This window comes from Melopsittacus undulatus, chromosome 1 (assembly GCF_012275295.1).
Source record: "Melopsittacus undulatus isolate bMelUnd1 chromosome 1, bMelUnd1.mat.Z, whole genome shotgun sequence".
NCBI lineage: Eukaryota > Metazoa > Chordata > Aves > Psittaciformes > Psittaculidae > Melopsittacus > Melopsittacus undulatus.
In genome coordinates, this window is record NC_047527.1 from 35,147,316 (window position 1) to 35,169,006 (window position 21,691).

The 21,691-nt window shown below is 37.0% G+C and overlaps 1 protein-coding gene across 1 annotated transcript in view; it reads right to left on the reverse strand.

Annotated features, from left to right (window-relative positions):
- Positions 1–21,691, reverse strand: part of PREX2 (phosphatidylinositol-3,4,5-trisphosphate dependent Rac exchange factor 2) — a 173,819-nt gene that overhangs the window by 114,987 nt on the left and 37,141 nt on the right. The window contains exons 2-6 of the mRNA XM_005150790.3: positions 10,634–10,705; positions 10,436–10,558; positions 9,033–9,137; positions 6,154–6,255; positions 4,216–4,377 (exon numbers count right to left, since the gene is read on the reverse strand). Coding sequence (XP_005150847.1) covers positions 4,216–4,377; positions 6,154–6,255; positions 9,033–9,137; positions 10,436–10,558; positions 10,634–10,705 — 564 coding nt within the window. The remainder of the gene's footprint in view (positions 1–4,215; positions 4,378–6,153; positions 6,256–9,032; positions 9,138–10,435; positions 10,559–10,633; positions 10,706–21,691) is intronic.

Genomic DNA, 21,691 nt, shown 5'->3' on the forward strand with positions numbered 1-21,691 from the left:
AAGTCATTTGCTATTTCAAAGTTTTCATAAGCATGTACATTTTTTACTCAGTGCTTGCAAGGGAAGATCATATAGTCACTCAACCTTAATGTAAAATCACTACTACTATGCTACAATTCATGTTTCTATGCATTTAAAGTACCTGCAATTAAAGCTGATGGAGTATTATGAGTGAAACCAGCTTTTTTGTAATATGTCAATTTGAAAATGCCTTGTATTGTAGAAACAAACCTGTTCTAATCATCTCAAAAAAAAAAAAGGCAAAAAACAAAACCAACAACAAAACCCCAAAACAAAACAAAAAAGCAACACACAGAACACTCAGTTGGAAAAAGCTAACCTGCAAACCAGGCTTATACTGTGTATCTAGATTAGATTTTCCTCCCCCTACCTTAGTGAGTCATTGAAGACTCCAAGACTCCAAATACCTAGCTGTAGAGCAGTCCTCTACTGTGGACAGCATTGGGACCAAGGGCTCTGTTTTTTCAGGCTAGCTGGTGTGGAAATTAAAAGCCCATTAGATCTCAGAGCCTTCAGGCTACTTAGGTAAAACTGGCTTCAGCTGCCATTCAGTCACCTATCATTCCACTACGGCAATAGCTAAGGTAAGAGGTCTGAAATGTGGCCTACCATGACTACATCACAAAAGAAATGCATTTAAAATGCACTGGAAGGAGACTATATGCAAGAAATCTGCAACAATATCCTCACTCATCCTTTTGTCATGAAATACCCATCTTTGACTTCAAAAAATGACCTTTATTACCTTGAGATGAAAAGCAGCATTTGTTGGTTTCATTTTGTAACAGCAGCTACTTAGCTACATATTCTGGCCAAATCAGTCAAACACGAAAGTCTGACCATACTGACTCCGTAGTGAGCACATTAACAGTGATAAAAGTCAGAAATTACATATATTAATGTACTCTTCAGTACTTGCACATGGGCACAGGAAAGAGAAATATAATAGAGAAAAGGTCTTAAATATCTAGAATTTAAAACAGAAATCTCGATTAAAATAGTACTTTATAATATAGCACAATGGAAAGGAACAGAACACCCCATGCTATTGTCACTAAGTTGGCCTGTGACTCAGACTGGGTTGTTCAGTTTCCAGCTTACAACAAATGCAACAATTTTATTTTTTAATTCCCTCGCTGAAACATCCACGCAGATTTTCCTGACAGACTCCTTCAGCTGTTGAGCCATTCTCCAGCTGAGACAGCCACCTACACAAGTTCTGAATTCAGGCCAGTAAATTTAACCACTTAGGAAATTAAGTGAGAAAGTCATTATACTCAAAATTTTCTTTCTTGAAGCAGATGTTCCATTTTTGCATGAATCTGTATTTTTATCATAATAAACACAAGCTTCATTTTATGACACTCATGTATAGGAATTCAAGTCATGCTTTGATCAGATTCTAAAAATAGTCTTTTTTTTTTTTCCCCCTTTCCTTCTAGCTGGGGCCAAGCAATGTGCTAAGCATTTCCTTCTGGAAGGAAACCTCCAACAAGTTTGCCTCTTTATTTTTAGGCAATGCAGAAAACCAGATGTTTATTTAATTAAATCCACTCTCATACATTGCATTCAGATATTTTCTTGCAGTTGTTGTTGGGAATCATTCAGAAAAGCTCTAAAACATGCTCTTATACATAATTTTTACCATTTCAAGGACTAACCATATAGAATGTTTGAAAAAGGATGCGTGTATTAAGATCAGGGCAATTTTGCCAGATTGGGCACCCTGTAGTTGCCATGTGGTAACATCAAACCTAATCAGCTAAACCACATTAAACACAACATAACTGTACTGAAAAAATTCTATTTTAAGACAATGGCACATTTCCAGAGATCAAGCGCAAGTGAAATCCTAAGATTAAATTTGGGGAAGAAAATAGGAAAAAACAAACAAACAAGGTTGGAAGGAAATTACGATATTATGGTTCACAGAACACGTTCTGAATACAGAGAGCGTGAATCTATGTTTCACACACTTCTATGTTGCTACCCTTCCTTATGGTTACTTTTGCTCATTAATATTTTTCCAACAGCAAACATATTTATTACTTCATGTTTCACTAAGAATTCGGAAAAAAATTAATGGAGAAAAGTGGATTACCTTTCCAGAAATGTGAGAATGATACATTCTTAACCAACTTACATGACTAATAAAACATTGAGATAGTAATGATGTAACTTTATATTTGAGTGTGTTCATTAATATGGATTTGGCAAATATCTGTAAGACTCAGGCACTGAAAGCAAGTAGAAGAATCTTAATCACTACAGGACAGTAGAAAACTTACTTGAAAGTTGAAAATAATTAAGAGTCAGTTATAGACAGTAAGTATTATTTGAAAATTTCCTTGCCATATAAAATTTAGTAATGTAAATGCTTGCTATTGCTTCTATCATGAAGCTATTGTACAAGCATTTCTAACAAATTTTAAAGTTCACATACACTAATCTTTCCAAGTTACTGCTGATGACAGGAAGTTCAAGCTAATAACAAAAAGAAACTTACTTTCACCTAGTCTAAAAAAGAGCTGTTAAGGTATTTGCTTCTTTCGGAAAGCAAGAGTCAACAAGGTAAATAAGACCTCCTCTCAATTACAGTGTTAAGAGTTTTACTTTATTTAAGTAGCCCTGTGTATTATGTTCAAAACTAACTTATTAAAAAATTACTTACACTGCTTGCTTTGCATTTCTTATATATGAACTTTACTCCCACCTCACTGTGGGCAGCTCAGATGTTTCAATACAGAATACCTAAGGCAAATCAAATATATACAAATAGGAGCAATCCCAAGCACAGCTACATGTTGGGCAGAGAAGAGATCAGAGCAGCCCTGTGGAAGAGGATATGGGGGTGTTGGTCAATGAGAAAATGAACATGAGCCGGCTTCAGTGTGTGCTCACAGCCCAGAAAGCCAACCATATCCAGGGCTGCATCAAAAGAAGCGTGACCAGCAGGTCGAAGGATTTGATCCTGCCCCTCTACTCTGCTCTCGTGAGACCTCACTTGGAGTATTATGTGCAGTTCTGGTGTTCTCAACATAAAAAGGACGTGGAACTGTTGGAACAAGTCCAGAGGAGGGCCATGACGATGATCAGAGGACTGGAGCACCTCCCATATGAAGACAGGCTGAGAAAGTTGGGGCTGTTCAGCCTGGAGAAGAGAAGGCTGCGTGGAGACCTCTTAGCAGCCTTCCAGTATTTGAAGGGGATCTATAAGGATGCTGGGGAGGAACTCTGCATTAGGGACTGTAGTGATAGGACAAGGGGTAATGGGTTAAAACTTAAACAGCAGAGGTTTAGACTGGATATAAGGAAGAAATTCTTTACTGTTAGGGTGGTGAGGTACTGAAATGGGTTGCCCAGGGATGTTGTGAATGCTCCATCCCTGGCAGTATTCAAGGCCGAGCCGGACAGACCCTAGGGTGACATGGTTTAGTGTGAGGTGTCCCTGCCCACAGCAGGGGAGCTGGAACTAGATGATCTTGAGGTCCTGTCCAACCCTAACTATTCTATGATTCCATGATTATATGATCCATATTTATCTTTCTGTATAAACTAATTATAGTGTTCAAAATAATACCACAGGAATATTCTGGTGCTACAACTACTTGCTCTTGCATTTGCCTAAGGGAAATGGTGGCTCTTCTGAATACTATTGAGAACACTACCTCAGAAATAGACCTATGGTTTCTTCACAGAACTAAAGCGTTAAAGCTCTTCCATTTAAAAACTGAAATAAATAAATAAAGCCAAAACCAAGTCTTTCACAGATTCTCTTGAACACACATTAGTTTAGCTCAGCCAACAGTAAAGAACTATCTACAAGCTGACACAGATTTAGTGCTTAATCAAAATAAATAATTTTATTTTCAACCACATATAATGCTGCTAGGGAGGCACTGACAGCAATAAAATCAAGGAAACAGTTAAATTAGGACTTATAGATGTGCATGTGTGCACACAAACATATTAATGTAAATGGTCAATATTCCAAGTCAAACACCAGACACCGCCGTCTCTCCTGGAGGTCTGCTATTTTGTACAGTGGTGCTCAGTCATGGACAACACTGCATTTGCAAAATAGAGTCCAAATGAAAGCTGCGTTTCACAGGACTGAGGAGCTGACAGTGCCTCAGGTTCACAAAAACAGTTATTCCCTCATCAATATACAAAACAACAAATCTACAACAGTACCTCCCATCCTTCCACATGAGACTGCCATTCTTCCAAAAACTCTAATTTTTCCATTTGTCTCTTGGCTTCATTTATGTTGGAACAGACAGCTTTCATGGCCTGGAGGGCTTCCATTAGTGCCGCATAGTCACTGTGCTTCCTTGGAGTCCGCTTCAGTAACTCCTATTTAGGCATTTAAAAAATAGAAATGAAAAAAGCAAACCTGTCTTTGATCTCTACATATACATTACAGGAGGCTTAAACTGAATAGCACACAAAATCAAGAAGTAGCCAGACCTGTATATTAGAAAGTGGAAAAATAATAAACCCTCCAGCATTGTGTCCTAGTAGGACACTAAAACTCAAAGAAATAAATTACTAACAGTAAAAATAATCAGCACTTTGGAATTAGTACTTAGTTTGCCTTTCAGCTACTTTCTCACCCCAGCAATGTTTCTTCATGTTGAACTTCAGTTTGGGGTTTGATTTTTTTGGTTGCTGGTTTTGGGTTTTTTTTTATATGCCACAGGATGGAACTGTTCAACAATAACAATAACAATTCTGATTTAAAATATTGGTTTATTCCTGTCAAAGTTAGCACCTGCCTCTCCTGCAACTCTGGGTAAAACCCATCTTCCTTCAGCTAAACATTATTGTTTAATCTAGTGCAATACGCCAGAGCACTGAACAATATCTTAGGTGACTCACTGATTTCAGGTGCTTACTGGTACTGGCAGCCACACTAAAACACAGAAGTGGAGTTGCCATATTCATTTGAGATTCCCCATCTTAAACTACCAACTGCCTGTTTACAGCCAGACAGACTGTGGACAGCCTTCAGCACACACCCTGAGTGAGATATAGGTACACTTCCCTGGAGCCCTAAGGCTGCTGCCAGCACACACTGTATTTAAATTTATTTAACATAAATATATTCATTTCATCGTCCCCTAGAGTAATTCATTAGTCATTTTCCCCTGTTTGTCTGCAGATCTTTCATTCAAAAAACAGAATATAAAAATAATTTTAGAATAGGCCAAGGGAACTGCAAACCCACAGGTATCTGGGATGAATCAAACGTCAATGCAATTATCATATTCTTTAACTTGTTTTAAAAACCTTTATTTGAACATGTTTACTTTTAGGTTTTTATGTCAGTGCAATGAAATTCATATGGCTCATAGCTGGCATTGTTTCAGATCTGAACTCACACACGCATTGTGAAAAACACTGTTCAACAATCAGGTTTCAAGCAGGTTCTAGAGCAAAATCTGCTCCGGTTTTTCTTTCACTGTTTGAAACAATAAACAGTATTAGGCCTCCATTTGTTAAGCAAAAAATTGTTTTAAATATTTACTGTCATGATGATTTTATTGATTTGTTTCCTAACACAGAAAAAAATCAGTAACTCAATTTTTAATATCTAATAATGATCAGCCCATTTAACATTTTTAAGTTTTAAATTGTAACAATAATAAAAGAATAAACATAGAAATGTGCATAGAACCACCTACAGCATCTTACCATTACTCTAGAGCTTTCTTACAAATAATTTTCATAAATATTTTTCATTTACAGTTTGCTGACAGTAAATTAGACTCATCAAAGCATGTCACTAACAACTCTGCTAGCCCAAGCATTTTAAGCAAGACCATGGTCAAACCCAGCAAAATCAGTCTCATTAAACTCCCTTTAAATGGCTCACTTCTGTTCCAACAATGGAGAGGCAACTTTAAAACTAGATGCAGAAGGACGCTAATCATCTTGACCCAGCCAAACTCCTCAGTTCTTTTAATACTGATGTCAGAAGACCTGCCACTAGCTTTAATGAGAACATGTCTGGGTCCAGTATGTAATAAAGAGATTATTCACTGTGTAGAGAGATTGTTCCTGCTATTCAGAAATACGCTTAGCAACCAGAAAGTTTAAAGCCCTAGGTAAAAAAAAAACTTGAAATACCTTCAAAAGAAGGGGATACTTGCATATTCTCTGTATTGGTGTTACCAGATATCCCTCCAATGGTACATCTGTGTTCTTGCGTCCTCCAAGAAGCATGCAATTCTAGAGTGAGAACAGTTTCATAAATTACTAAAAAATATAAGAAAATTATAAGAAATAAAGACAAGGATATATGTACACAGCAATATTGGCTAAGCTGTATGTAATGAGGGAGGTATGCAAGACTGACAAAAGAATAGGCTTGAACACATGCGCAGGCATGTATGCTGACTATCATACATGATAAGGAAGCCACAATGAACTTAGGCAGGCATCTCCCCTAGGTACCTTCGTCATCCAGTCTGATAAAGAGCGGACATTTTTTAAGTTTAAAAATGAAAGACTGTGAATAAAATGCCAAAAATATACTTTCATACTTCAACAAACGAAAATAAAAATCATTCAGGGTGACTACTCTAGGTGCTATTGCTTCTAAAAGATGTGTTTGTAATATTAAGTAGCATCAAAGATGGTTTGGAAGGCTTGAACCTGTCCATGCTGTACACACCCACCAAAAAAGTGTTCTGTTTACATGCTTCTATAGTTAAACGTGATGGGCAACAAACAAAATGCCCTTAGTCATGGCCTAAAAAATACATAAATTTTCCCAAGACACCCAACTATGGAAGCAGAGAATACATGAAATATTGGGTGGAAGCACTCATGAAAAAGCAGCAAAGAGAAAAGAATAAGGGCTATCTGGCATAACAAAGCATGCAAGGGACATCACAGCAAATATTTGGAATTGCTGTAATTAAAGTATAAGTACATAAAGGCCTAAAGAAATTATGATAGCTATTTTACTGAGAGATGAGAAGGAACTGTGATGCAATGGTATGAGATAATCTACAGCTTCAAAGTGCAAGATGTCTAAACTGAGACAGCAACTGCTAAACAAAAGTAATTTAACACAGCCAGATGGTGTGTTGACGCAGGCCACAAATGTGGATGCAGAAATATTGTTGATAGAACAGGGGCTACAAAACTGGGTAGCTGCTCCCAAAGTACAACTCACAATGTATATACCCCATAACCAGTGCTGCTATGGGGATCTCTACACCCACCCTTAAGTCTCTGCCTTATACTCACAGCTAATCAGCTTCTGTCTCATACTAAAGGATCCTTTATCTCAAAGGATCTCAGTCTGCCAACTAAAAAGCTTTACTGATAAAGGACTGAGCAAGATAATGACAACACAGACTACAGGTTTATATAATCACTGTCTCTATACTTGAAGGCTCACAAGTCTAGTTTCAGCTCCCCATTATTTATAGATAATGACAATCTCTAATGATCTGAACTGTTCCGCCTGAAGAAAGCTTCAGCTGTATCAGACAGTTATCACACAGTCAGACCTCCTGTTTTCAAGGTTAGTCTGATGCCACTTATTCTACAGCCACATCTTGAATCTATGAGAAACTCAAAGTAGACATGAAAGCCCTGTGCATGTGCCTGGGAGTACATAACAGTGACACATCACGAACTGCCCACAGCTGCACACTTCACTTCCTTTCTCACAAAACATACTTTTTGCAATCTATCTCCAGAGTATTTTGCTTTTTAGCAAATATCTCTGTAGTCAGCATTCAGTCCTTCTTGAGTCTGGCTGCACTGTTCCCAATACAAGAACCATGTGTGCAAAGCTCCCAAATCCAGGGCAAGGTGAAGTCAGTCACTATGGAAAACTAGGACAACTTTGAATCTGTTTTCAGCTATGAATGGAACACTGATAAGTAAGAGACTATTAGCAAAAAGGCAGATGGCATTTCATGTCACTCCACACTCTCCTACAATAAAGAAATTCACACAGTGCTCATTAATTTGGCTGTAAGTAAAAGCAGCTATGGAGTCAGATCCAGTATCTTTTAAAAAATGCAGTGACCTGCAACAGGTTGACTTCACCAAGAGCTCTGTCAGCAGCAGTGAAAGCCTACTAAATGCTAAAAATAATTAATGAAATTAAGTAAAACTTGTGATACTGCCACCATTGGCCATCACCTTTTTTTCACCATATCTGTGATGCTTTGCTCATACAGTCATTTGCTCTCCAGTTACAAAATGCAAGAACTGGATCTAATTACTATTAAATCTGGTATCTTATCCATGGGCACCATCTCAGGTATTTAAGTTCCAATATAGCAGGAATAATGTGGGCATTACAAAACTGACCTTGTTATCACAGGACATCGGGAAGAAAAAACACAAAAATCATTCCACACTGAATCCTTCCTTTAACAACTAATGTTAATTATTAGGAAACTCAGTATTTACATGGAAACTGGTTTTGCTGTGAGAAAATCATGAGGACTGTCATACTCGCAATTAAAAAACCCTATTTGTTTTATAAAGTGAAAAAATAATTGTATTGCTGTCTATATTGACCTCAGATTAAGTCAGCATCTAAGCTCAGGATGTTTACTCTATGATCCACAACAAAACATTTTTCAGCCTGGCAATGGTGTTACAGTACCAGAACACGGATCTTCTCTTCAGAAGTTCTGATGAGTCCTTCAGCTTCTTTTCCATAATTTGCTTCCCTATCCCTCTTCATCTATCTTATCTTATTCTTTATGCTTTCTACAGACACAGCTGGATTTACACCCTTGTCTATTGGCCAGCAAGTTCAAGGTTCACTGCCTAATGCTTTGTTATGCATGGATCCAATGCAGCAGTGAAAATACAATGTACACAACACCTTCCTCTGGAAACACCACCCTCAACTGAAACTGCCTGCTAACCACTTGCAGGTGTGCTTGTTACATGGTGGAGGTGACAGTAGTAACAATCCACTGCCCAGACACAAAGTACTAAGTTAGATAAACAGTTGAAAGTTTATTTACCAAAAGAAAGGTCCGCACTGTTCTTATTTTGTTAAGGTCAAGGAGAATTTTCTGTGCCTTCTCGTGATTACTGCAATATTCATCATAAATACGGAATTTTTCTTTCTGCAGAAACAAAGAAATACGTTGTCCTCCACTTGCCATCTTGAGGCTTTTTTTAATTAATGAAACATGAAATGAATACTTTTCAAAGATGAATAGCTAATATAGTCTTCATTTTGGAAGCTCAGCTTTTTCTCCTACATTTATTATTTGACATCCAGTCTCAAACTAGAATTGTGAACAGTCTGGAAGCATCATCTGGGAATTTCAGTCATAGACCACCAGGTTGAAAGGGACCTCAGGAACCATCTGGTCCAACCTTTCTTGGCAAAAGCACTGTCTAGACAAGATGGCCCAGCACCCTGCCCAGCCAAAATCACAAAGCATCCAATGCTGGGGAATCCGCTGCTTCCCTGGGGAGGTTATTCCAATGGCTGATTGTTCTCATTGTGAAAAATTTTCCTTTTGTGCCAAACTGTAATCTCCTCAGGATTACCTTGTACCATCACCTCTCATGTTCTGCATGTGACTCCTTGTGAAAAGGAGAAACCCAGGGAGAAAACAGAGTGGCTTATTTCCTGGTATCATTACCTATTTTGCCTGCAAACACTTGTTTGCAAATACGATCTATACTTTTCCAGTCAAAAACTGATGTTACTCAACTTCTGTAATATATTGCCACAAACCATTAATCATTTTCTCCTCCCACAATAAATAAACAGACTTAGCAAACAAATGGGATTCTAACCAGAGGTAACAATGAAACCTAGACTTTTTGCTAGGCCCATAACTGAAAGCAAACTAAATTGTCCTGATTTTGCAGAGCTCTTTAACACTGACATCCTGTTTTGCTCCAACAGGAAAAATAATACTGAGAGAAAACAATTTCTACAGGACATACAAACATACTTATGGAGGTACTGCAGTTGTCAGAAGTAAAATAACTTCACAGTCCAGAACCATGGAGATATTTTACCCAGCGTATGCAGTTCTTTGTTAGATATTCACATTTTTGCTTAGCATCAAAGGGGAATAAAAAATAAAAAAAGCATATTATTACTTTTGCTGTTTCATGCAACCCTGGTCTTTGTACCTCCAACCTATGCACAGGCACCGGCCTTGCTCATACTGCAGGGCTGTTTGGCAGCCTGAGCTAATTTAGTGAATATACAGATGATGCTACAATAAAATTCTGCTCATTTTATACTTTCTTTTTTTATTCTCCTTCCCTGTTTTTTTTGAAGCTATGCAATCGAGTAATCTTTTGTCATCATGACTATGTACATTTAGCATGACGTAATTAATAAAGACAACTAATAAAGGAAAAAAGTGAAATAAGCCTGTAATAGAAGATAGCCTACATAATGAAGAAAGCAGGTTCCAACTTCATGCTGTGCATTAGGTTCTGGCTGTAAGCACTCCTCCACCAGGGAAAGGAAGTTTTTGTGAACTGCAAGAATATCTTCAATATTTGAAAACAACGTCTGCAAAAGAATAAAACATACATAAATAAAACATCAGACAAAAAGAAAGAAGAAATATGCAATTATGAGACTAACCTTAACTGTCTCTTCTGTGACATTTTTATCTACTTTGGCTGCAGCACATTGGATCATTCGGTGAAGGAAAGCCTGCATGAAACAAGAGAAATAAAGAAAGAGTTTTTTCAGGAAGACTTCAGCTTTTGGCATTTTATGCTTATAATTTGTTTCACAAATTTCTTATGCTTTGGATATTAAGCCACATCGATATATTATTTAGAATCTAAACCAAGTATTTTGTTTATAAAGTATTTAGTAGTCCTGTTATCCCAAGATGATATAAAACTCTATCTATATAGTGTTGGAAAGAATTAAATACTGAAACATTGAAGAGTCTGAGAAACTAAACATTGTACCCTGAACTCATAATGTAATCAAGCAAGAGCAAAATGAGCCATTTTCAGATTCTTGCTCTAGCACTTTACAAACTGACTACACGACAAGCTAAAATAAGCCACTAATTTCTAAATTAAAATTATTCAGCAGATACTATTATGAAATGCAACTTCTACCACAGTAACCACACATAAGATTTCTGATGTACTAATAATCAAACCTACTGTAAATTAAATTGGCTTAAACAGTCAGCTGCACCTGGTTTTGCTTAATGAAAATGTTCAGTCTTTCCTCCCCAAGAGTCTCATTCTTGGAGATCAAATGAGAATTTAGTAACACTACTAATGAAATAGCAAAAGAGTAAGTTCTTGTTATATTTCACATTCAGTACCTGGAAACAGCAAGAAGAAAAGATGTACAGTAAGTCATTCCAAAAGAAATAAATCACATTTCAGGTACAAAGGATAGAATTCATTTTTATGAATTTATTCCATTACAAAGACTTGGTACATTCTGAAAGTATCTACATGGAGACTAAAACCTTACATTGATAATTCTTCACACAGACATGCATATTCTTCAGTCATTAAGAACCAGCACCATAAGTGCACAAATGTCATGTCATTCATAATCATTTCACTTCAAGTCACTGCGCATTGTACACAATACACAAACTCATCTAAAATCTGGCATGGTGCAAATTCTATAAGAAAAGCAATAAATAACCCATATATGGAAGGCCAGCAGTCACAGCACCCCTTTTTTATCTCTCTGCTGGGAGTTAAAACATTTTCATTCCCAAGCAGTGATCCTTTCTCTTGTGAACAGAACTATGTAACTGGCATTACACATTTTTATTACTGAAGAGACAAATCTAGTTATCCAGGCCATAAACAGAATTAAGTTTGGATCACTGCCAGCGTATTGTATGTTTCATATCACTCTCTACAGTGATGTGGATTTTCTACTTCTTTAAACTCCTCTTTTGCCCTGACTATTCGTGCTTTCTTTCTAATGTTTTACTGATGGCAAAAGATTGCATTAACTCATTTGCAGCAGTTAACTGTCAATAGATGACAGCCCTTTAGATCCTAACTTACTATGAATATCCACAGGGGTTATGGCAAATTTGCTGTGCACATTGCCTGCACAATGTACAGCCAATCCCACATACAGTGAAAGCCTGATTTACTGCATGACTCTTCATTAATTTTTGAAAGTTTACAATAAACCAGCCAACAATATTCAACACACTTCAAAATTGTGTTGTTTTTTGGGTGGAATATCACAGGAACTACCTCTGAAACTCGTGTCTGTTTTTACTATCTGTAATCTCTCTTTGTTCACATTATTTCCCCACAGACCAAACATTCTGCTCATCCGCACTCATGTTATCCCAGGAGATCATAATTTCCTGTAACTGTGAAGGAAGGTGAACATTCAGTTGGCTGAAGGCAAAACTTGAGAACGATCTGGGAGCTGACGCATTAGTTATTCTCAAGTGATTCAATACACTAGCCAGGAGTCATGAGGTCAAAAAGAGTATATATCAGCTGCAATAAACAGAGTTATCCAAGCAGCACTGTCCCAGACCCCACATCTGCAGAGATCAGAAACTGAATCCAGGAAAATCCAAACTCTTGCAGAACCCAGATACAAGTCACTAATTAAGGTAGGGAGACCTAGGGCAACTTCAGCCCCTTCCACCAACTTTGGACAAGTCCGTATATGGTTTCTGTACCCATGTTCCTGAAGTTGTGTAGTCATGATGCCAGTCATTCCTAAAGATTTGACACTTATCATCCCTAACAATGCAGATTTGCTTCCTGAAAAAATCATAACATTATGCCCCACAAATCAATGGATGCAATCATCTGAATCTTTCAGAGCACTTACATGAGCACTATGAAGCCACACATATCTCAAATTAGCTGGAATAATCTCACATTTTCAAGAGGAGTGATCTAAGACAATTCAGGGAAGTACAGGCAGGCATGGAGCTATCTACTTCCATCCATCTCCCACCAAGACCCTCCTTGGTGGACTCCACCTGCTGCAGAGTGAGTAATGCAAAGCAATAACGAAGCCCAGGTTTCCACAATGAAAATGCCATTACCAACTCCCTTCCTGGAAGGCAGACATCACTAACTCCACACACACAACTCTACTCTGGGACTTCACTAGAGAGAACAGACTGCTGTCATCAGGTAGGAGAATGGAGAAGTAACTGCTTTTGTTACAGTGTTAAATAACTCTAATCCAGCACTGTGCCTATGGAAAAGTAAAGCCTCTGAACTTGTATGAATACACAGTAGGTCTGATAGAGAGATGACTACTCAAAAGACTTCAGAATTATCTGAACAACAACTGAGAACAACTAAAAACAGTTCTTCAAAAACTGATCAACCAAAAGCAAGTCATTTGTAGACACAGCTTTAAGGAGGACCCCAACAAAGAAACCACAGACTTTAAAAGGAAAATATATACGGATGCCCAGGAACTACTCAGGAGCTGACAGCTGCTGAGCTAACAGAAAAGAAGTTTACAGACCCTTTTGAAGATACACTACAGAAACTATGACTAACCATAGAAAAAGCAAACCTGTAAAAAAGTATGGAAGAATAGTTAAATGGACATCTCAGCCAATTTACAATTCAGGAAAGACCTGGACACACAAAAACAAGTCAGAAACTCCTCTGAAATAGCACTGAATGGTTTCTAAAAATTCTACCATGACTTTAGGTTGAAGTCCAGACTCATTACTGAGCATAGCATTACATGAAGGAGCAAAGCATTACAAATTACAAGGGCACAGCTGAATAACCCCTGCTGCTGGACTGAGAAAACAACTGTAGCAATCAATTGGGTCCGTGATTCCTATGCTCAAACTTAGTGCCATTTTATTATTCACACACACATCAGTAAATTGTGATTCATATTTGTCTCCTGAAGTATATTGCATGTCTTGCTGAGGTTACTTCCAGATTCATCTACATTAGTGTAGATGTCTTTTAGCACAACATCAAGCATAGAGAATAACATGAATTTCTGTGCACTCCATGATTCCAGGCCTTTGTCACCTGGACAGTGATCCTCAACTTTCTCAAAACTTTTCAGGTAGATTCTGGAGTTTCCCTTAACTTCAGTCTTAGTTTTCTCAAGTAGTAGCAAAGCCATACAGTTTAAACATAATTTTCCAACTTTTCATCTTGTGCTAGCAGCATTCTACTTACATTTGTATAATACAGGGATTCATTATTGTAGCACTGCAAATGGAGATCTGTGGCCCCTGGCACTCTCTGCCAGCTAGACTCTTGATGATTTCTCTTTCAAGAGATCTCTATAAAGCATCTCAGAGGAGCAAGTTGGCTGGGTACTACAAAGAGCAGGCTAAATTTAAAAGATTAGATGAGGAAGAAAGATAAAAGGGAGGATGTTTTTATTTATGTTTAAAAAACTAAATAATCCAGTTTCACTTGACAATTTTTAGAACTGTCTATGGAAAAGTTTGTCAGTCTGGGCATATCCTTGAGTCACTCTGATTGCTACAATCCTGCCTCCGCAAAGTCTGAAATTCAAATTACAAACCTCAAGCATCCTTCTGGAAACTTTGTTAACAGAAAATGGCATCTAAATGGAAGAGAAGAAATGGCAAAAAAGCTGAGAAAATTCTCAACATGAAGAGGTACATCATTAGGAGTTTGATTATCTTTAGAAGTTTGACGATCTTTAGAAGTCTGATGAACTTGCAGACCAAAACATAAGGCACCAACTGAGCTTTTGGAATAGAGGAGCAGCTACGCATAAAATATGTAAGATACCAGTTTAGGGCTAAGATTCCCTAACTCCACTCAGGTCCTAATGGGGATATAAAAGTTGTTTCTGACTATGATTCAGGGCTTTCATACCAAACTGGTAAGGAGAAGGGTAATTCACCTCTACCTTTCAGAAATGTGGCAAAGAATTACACAGAACGTTTGAAGAAGATTCCATTCTAATAATATCAATGAAGATAATGACATCCTTTTTTTTATGATTGTGTATTTATTACCTGCAAAATATTTTTAAGTACTTTCTGTATTAATCCCTGTTCTAACTCTTCCACCCTTTGCTTGACACAGCTGTGACACACTATACGGAACAGCAAGACCGAAAATACAAACATAAAGATTGAAAATCCAAATTAAAAGAATTATAAATGAATCTGTTCATTATGCCAAGTGAACACTAACGTGTTTGCCAGTCTGTTGATCTGCTGCCATTTTGCACGGCAGGATACTTCACAGAGAACGCACAACAAGTTCCTGTTAATGGGGATTTTACTTCTGGTCTTATCGAAACAAGAGTAGGGTTGTTCAGTTGTCTGGTGGGTGGCTTTTTTTTCTTCCATAGTTGCTCTGTGTGTTGCTGGGAAGAAAAACAAAACAGAACAAACAAAAAAAACCCACACCAGTACAGACAGCACAAGAAGCTGCCAACAGCACAAATTACTTTTCTGACATCTGGAATGAAATCAGGGAAGACAAAGAAGTCTGCCTGTGGAAGATTCCGAGAGCACGAAGGGTTTTCAACTTCTTGACAGCTAAGAAATTATGTCCTGAAATTATGTCAGGGCACCTAGTTCACAAAATATATGTAACTCTTTTTTCTGAAAGCAATTGTTCTACTTTTGTGAGCCTCAAAAGAAATATGCTTTTTTGTTTAGAAAAAAAAAAAGAATTAAAGAAAAAGTGACTTATTTTACCCCCTTGGATTTCTTTTAACATTGTTTCTACCTTTAAATCTATACCATCCTAAACAAAAACAAGGTGAACTGCAAAACATATGTATTTTTAGTAAGGTAATTTCCTGTGTATTTTCACTTTAAGAGAATCAGTACAACTGAAGCACCCAATCTATCATATTAAAGCCTGCTGAATAAAGCCAGCAAGATGTTTAGTACATTAAAATTGAATAAAATTTTATTTTGTATACTGCCAAAAGACAAAATCCTAAAAGAAACCCACAATAAGGAAAATGTTCATATAGGATAATATTTGTAAGCATCCACGACATTAGGCTCATGATCACAAATTTAGAAACAAAGCTGAAAGACTTGTGTTTTCCCTTTACATTCTTGTATACATACCTGGATAGTGGAAAATATCTTGCTCTTTTCACAATATTTTAAATGATCCTAAAGAAAACATGGAGACCTATAGCTGAGAAGAAAACTAATCAAAATTATAGGTGACTAGCCAAATGTATTTTCTTATCATGGCTAATTCAGGTCGCAGATATCATGTTAGGATTTTGCAGAGCAGTGCAGGTTTTGCTCACTCTAATTAATTCATGGCAGATTTTAGGTCCCATAAGAACATTATGCCAGTTTTACTGAAGCAGTTTTGCTTGATTTTGACACAAAATAAATCACAAAACCCTATTTCAATAGCGAAGAGTCCAGCAGCAATAGCAGCTGTGGTAAGCACTGAGTGTTTACCCAGCTCTTCCCATTAACCTGTGCCAGAAGCAGTGGCAGTAGCTGTTCAGGCTGGCTTCTGCTACTGAACAAAAGACTCTTCTGCTCTCTCCAGTAATGCACCAGCTGAGACACCACCTGTTTCTCCCATCTTGCCTGCAGGACTGGATGAATCACAACCAGCAGAGAGAGCATCAGCCAAGGTCAGATATATTGTTCCTCCCTACTGTGCCTAGAGCCACTTTCAAAGCTTGCTTCAGATTCTGCAGCCTGTAAGGACAAAGAATAGATGGACCACATCTGTAACACTTTCCATTCTAGTCCTAATTTCCTTCCTCAACTGATCAAACCATTCCCTTCTCCATTCACCTGACCCAAGAGGTCATCAGTCTGCCTGAAAGAACATCCCTGGCTTCTTTCCTTACAGTAAACATGAACTCAGAATTAACCACCCACTCACACAAAAACGGTTGCATTAAAGAAACATGGATCTTCATAACCTTCTCATGTGTGACGAATATCTGCCACACTTTGGGATAAGCTTAACCTTTTCTCCGTCATGCATAAGTTTTTTATATTTTTTAATTTTTCTTCCAGTTTTTCCTCTATCAGAAAACAACTTCCATTCTTCCAAGAGAAGAGAAAGTAAACCTCCCCTCACCCTGTCTGTATTTTGATCACTTTTTCTGCATTCCCCTAGTCACTAACAATATTTTTCAACATTTTACTCCACATCTTGTTCATCCATACAAGCCGAATGAGACTCCTAGCTCAGCTTCCTCCTTTAATGAGGAAGTGTCCCCTAAACTGATCTCCCCCATTTCTCAAAACACCTGAGCCATGACTGTGCTTTCACTTTTTATCCCTTCCTTCCTTTCAGCTCCATAGCAGATGAAAGCAAGAGATTTATTGTCAAAGTCCAGTTCCAATCACCCAGGCAGGAAGTCAGATGTCTCCACCCTTTTCCCTGTACTGAAGCCATTCTCAAAAAGATTTAGTACAGCCTTTTCCTGGCCCAAATCAGAAGATATCTGTTCCCTTTTCTTCCTGTCAAGAATCTTGTCACCCATATCTAAAAATCTTCACTTTGGAAAACTGGGTCATCTGAGGACTAGCTATGCCCTTACTGGTCAATACAAGTTTGGCTGATGAACAACAATGGAGTTACTTGCACAGTCACAATTAAGATGTTGCCGCAGTTAACTGCCAAATCAGAGGCTGGGTGTCAGGGTGGCTCACATACACTGCTGCAGTCTGAAGTCACATGCAGAAAGCTACTAGAAAGTCATCCTGGGTTGTTTTTTTTCTACAGCTTTAGAGAAAGGCCGTACACTGGCATAAGGGAAGAACACTCATCTGCAAGCTGAGCAGAAGGCAGAGTTTATCCAATATTTTTGGTAAATATTTTACACAACATGGGTTGCTGCTAACCAGGCCTTTATCCCATTAAAAAAAAAAAAAAAAGAACAAGTTAGACTCCAATCTCAGCATCACCAGCTCAGAGTTTTTGGAAGGATAAGGGGAAAAGAAAGCTTTGCCTGTCCCATGTGAATTTCTGAACAGACTGCTGGATGTCAACAGATAAACCAACCAAACAAGAGGCGTCCATGCTAATAAACAAAATGTTTCCAGCACGCCTGTGAAGAAATACAAGATTAATCTTGATTGTATTTCAAACATTTCCTGATGAAGAGAAAGATACTCTGGGTTGAAAAATGTTCACATGTGTGGAATTCCCCCTGTAATGTATCGTATAGCCCTTTTGGTGCATGTTACAAAGTGAATAATATATTGCTAATCGTACAACTGATCTTGTATTACTCAAGTGGGAATGGAAAAGAAATGACGTCTACAAATAAAGTCTACCTCTCATAAAAGTCAGCAGTTTCCTGAATTTACAGAACACTAGGTTCTGACTGGGAAATTTCAGTGAATTCAGCTGTGTCCAGTACCAGCAAATCAAAACAAGAAACTAAGAAACCTCAGAGCAACTGCACATCTGGAAAAAACAGTATGTCCCCATTAAACTGCAGTCATAATTATAAAACAATTCATACATTTGAAACCTTTATACTATAACTGTACATACTATAGACATATATTTGTATATACTATACACATATAAGTATATATAACTATACATACATATATAAGTACACATACTATAGTTTCTGCTGCTTTTATGCAAACACATCTGTTTATCCTAAAAATTTAAAGAAAATCTTTAATTTTCCTTCAATTTTTGTTCCCACTATGATGATTTTTCTAAACCTTTTTTTTTTTTTTTTTTTTTAGGAGAACATCAGTTTGGAAGAATAAGATATTTCAAATTTATTTCAGATTAATCCATTCCATGACAATATTTTTGAGACATTTTAATTCAATACATCAGATTTTATTTCTTTTAGCAACTCATGAATTTCATAAAGTGTAAAATGGTCAATGTGAGAAATACACTTACTGTAAATGACCCCTTTAAAAATTGCTTTATTTATTCACTTTGAGAAATAGTTAATCTTGAACATATTGCAAGAAAGCTATCCTCTGCTAATCTCCCTTTTTCATCTTTCTGAAATTCATGAACATATTTAAAAACAAGTTTGAGTTTTTTCACACTCAAAAATATCCACCAGAATTAAGACAGCCATTATCTTTATCAACAATTATGAGAAATTAACATGAAATAACACATCAGAACTCCACCTAACAAATTAAAATTTAAGTTTAATTCCTACTGCATCTGAGTAAGGGAGAAAAGCTGACTCAGCACCAATGAAAATTAATTAAGTCCTTAATGACTAAGGCAGCTAATTAAAAAAAACAACTGTTTTACTTAGAAACTGAGACAACTTGAAACTACTAACAGGCAATCATAATGGGAACCCACCAAACCCTTTTTTTGCATGCTCAATTTTCAACATATAAAACATCTTTTTTCCTAATATTGGATCGTACAGTCCTTAATTGCAAGTTTATTTAATGTTTAATATAGTTAGATATTAATTAGGAATTAGTGTGTTCAAGAGTTCTACAATTTTTACTGCCAGAGCTGTATAAATAAAGTGTACTTCTCAAACACTATCTAGTGCCAATTCTGGCTGCCATTTGTATCTGCACACTTACGCCAAGAAAAACACAAATCAGGGAGGAATATGAAACAGCAGTTTTCTATCCCAATTTTAGTTCTTCACAAAGCTTACAGAGAAGCTGTAGTATAGTGAGTATAGTACTTCTAAAAAGTGCCCTTCTGATCACAAGAAAAAGATGTGTGGATACATATCCCTAATTCCTATCACCTGTCATTTAGATAGGTCTTGGGATGGTCAACAAGTACAAAGTTAACAGGCTTCTATACAATGATGCCTCACTTCATGTAACAATCATGTTTATACTATGATGATGTTACTATTTCAATGCATTGTGAAACAAGTTTTATCTTCAAGGCAAAACCTTGTTAATTTAAATAACTTATTTCACAGCCAATTCAGATGCTCTTGGCGTCCGAACTCATTTCAGCCACTAGTTTAGCAACATAGACAGTACCCAGTACCACAGAATTATTAAACAGAAACATAAATCATAGAAAGGCCTTGAAAATATAGCAAATAATCCCAGACCAAAAGCAAGAAAAATGTAGCAAATAATCCCAAGACCTATAGCTTTACTATTGTCAACAAAAGCTAACGTAAACAACAAAAAATAAAAGTATCATGGAGAGCAAGCTCCCAAGAAATACAACAAAAATTAGTGAATGCACACTTTCATAGGTATCTGCTGAGTAATTGCAAGATATGCATATAATGATACCACTATTTAAGAATACTAACATTTGCATTTCCACATTCATGTGAAATAATTTCAGTAGAGCAGTTTTCATGGATACATTCATGTTCTGTAAGTCATGGCAAAAAGATCCCTATCAATTTTATGTACAATAAACCAGAGTTTATTCAAGCTCAATGAGAATACTAACCTGCAACCTTTCCAGTGGCCTTGGATGTGCAGCATTAACTATAAATCAATTTGATTACAATTAGAGGAAATGATGTAACAGAACAGCTGAAGCAGACAGAATGGTCATTAAGGAGGGCTTTAACGACAGCCCCCATGAACAAGGCAGCTGAATTTGAACCTTAATTTGAAATCCAAGATTATACACCCTACATTTCAGATGAGGAGAGCCATTCTAACAGCAGACTGCCTCAACAGCAGCTCTCCTTCTACGTAGGTATGTAGAGCAGTAAAATTTTGATGCAAATGTTGAAGGGTATATCTGATGAATTCAGATAGATTAACCAAGCTTGAAGAAACTAAACTAGCCTACTCTGAGAAACCAAACTAGCTGCAGCAGTAAACTGAGGCTTACAATTTCCATATACTGGCACAGACCCAGCTCTCAGATCTGCAGGGCCAGAGCCCCAGTACTTCTGATTCAGTATCTCACAGGAATTAGTGACATTCAATGAAAGAACAGCAGCAATTCAACTGGATCATGCTGCAGTGCTAAAGTATTAAACTACAACCAGGACTGACTGTCTGTCAAAGACATTCGGATTACAAGAAATTAGCTTCAAATCAGTTGAAAAGCTGAAAGCATTTTAATTAAAATACGTGTTGTTGTTGTTAAGTATTTAATAAATGCTGCATTAGCACATGTATAATTACACGATTTGTGACTTTAAACTCATTTCCAAACAAATATTTTCAAGTGGTGGGGAAAAAAAACATGGAAAACAGTATGACTGTATTTACGCAAGTGTTGCAACCTGGCTTGAAAAACTCATTTTTTACTTCTAAGCAGAACTTAAACAATAAAATCAGTAAATGAGGAAACTACTGTCTTCTGAAGATTAGATGCCAATGTTAGCTGTCTTAACTCCATTCCAAAGAGAATACAAACATACCAAAATGAGAATGATTTTATTTTACAGACAGCTTCACACAAACAAGACTGTTACATGCCCCTATTGCCTGCCATGAATTGGCCTTGTGAATTTTCATCTGCCTGTATGTTTTTGAACCAATTTCCATGGAAATGCAATCATTAATATTTTTCTGCCTTATATATGATTCATGAGATGCTTCAATTGCATAAGTGGAAATAGTTCATCTTTTATTTATTTTTTGGCTTGGAAATAGAGTATATGAAATATACTCTATTTCCAAGAAACAGTATATGACAAAAAAAAAATAACTCTTTTTTCCTTTATGCTGCTATCTAAACATCTGCTGAACATTAATTATATCTCAGAATATTTACATGCTAACCTCAGTTCACATCC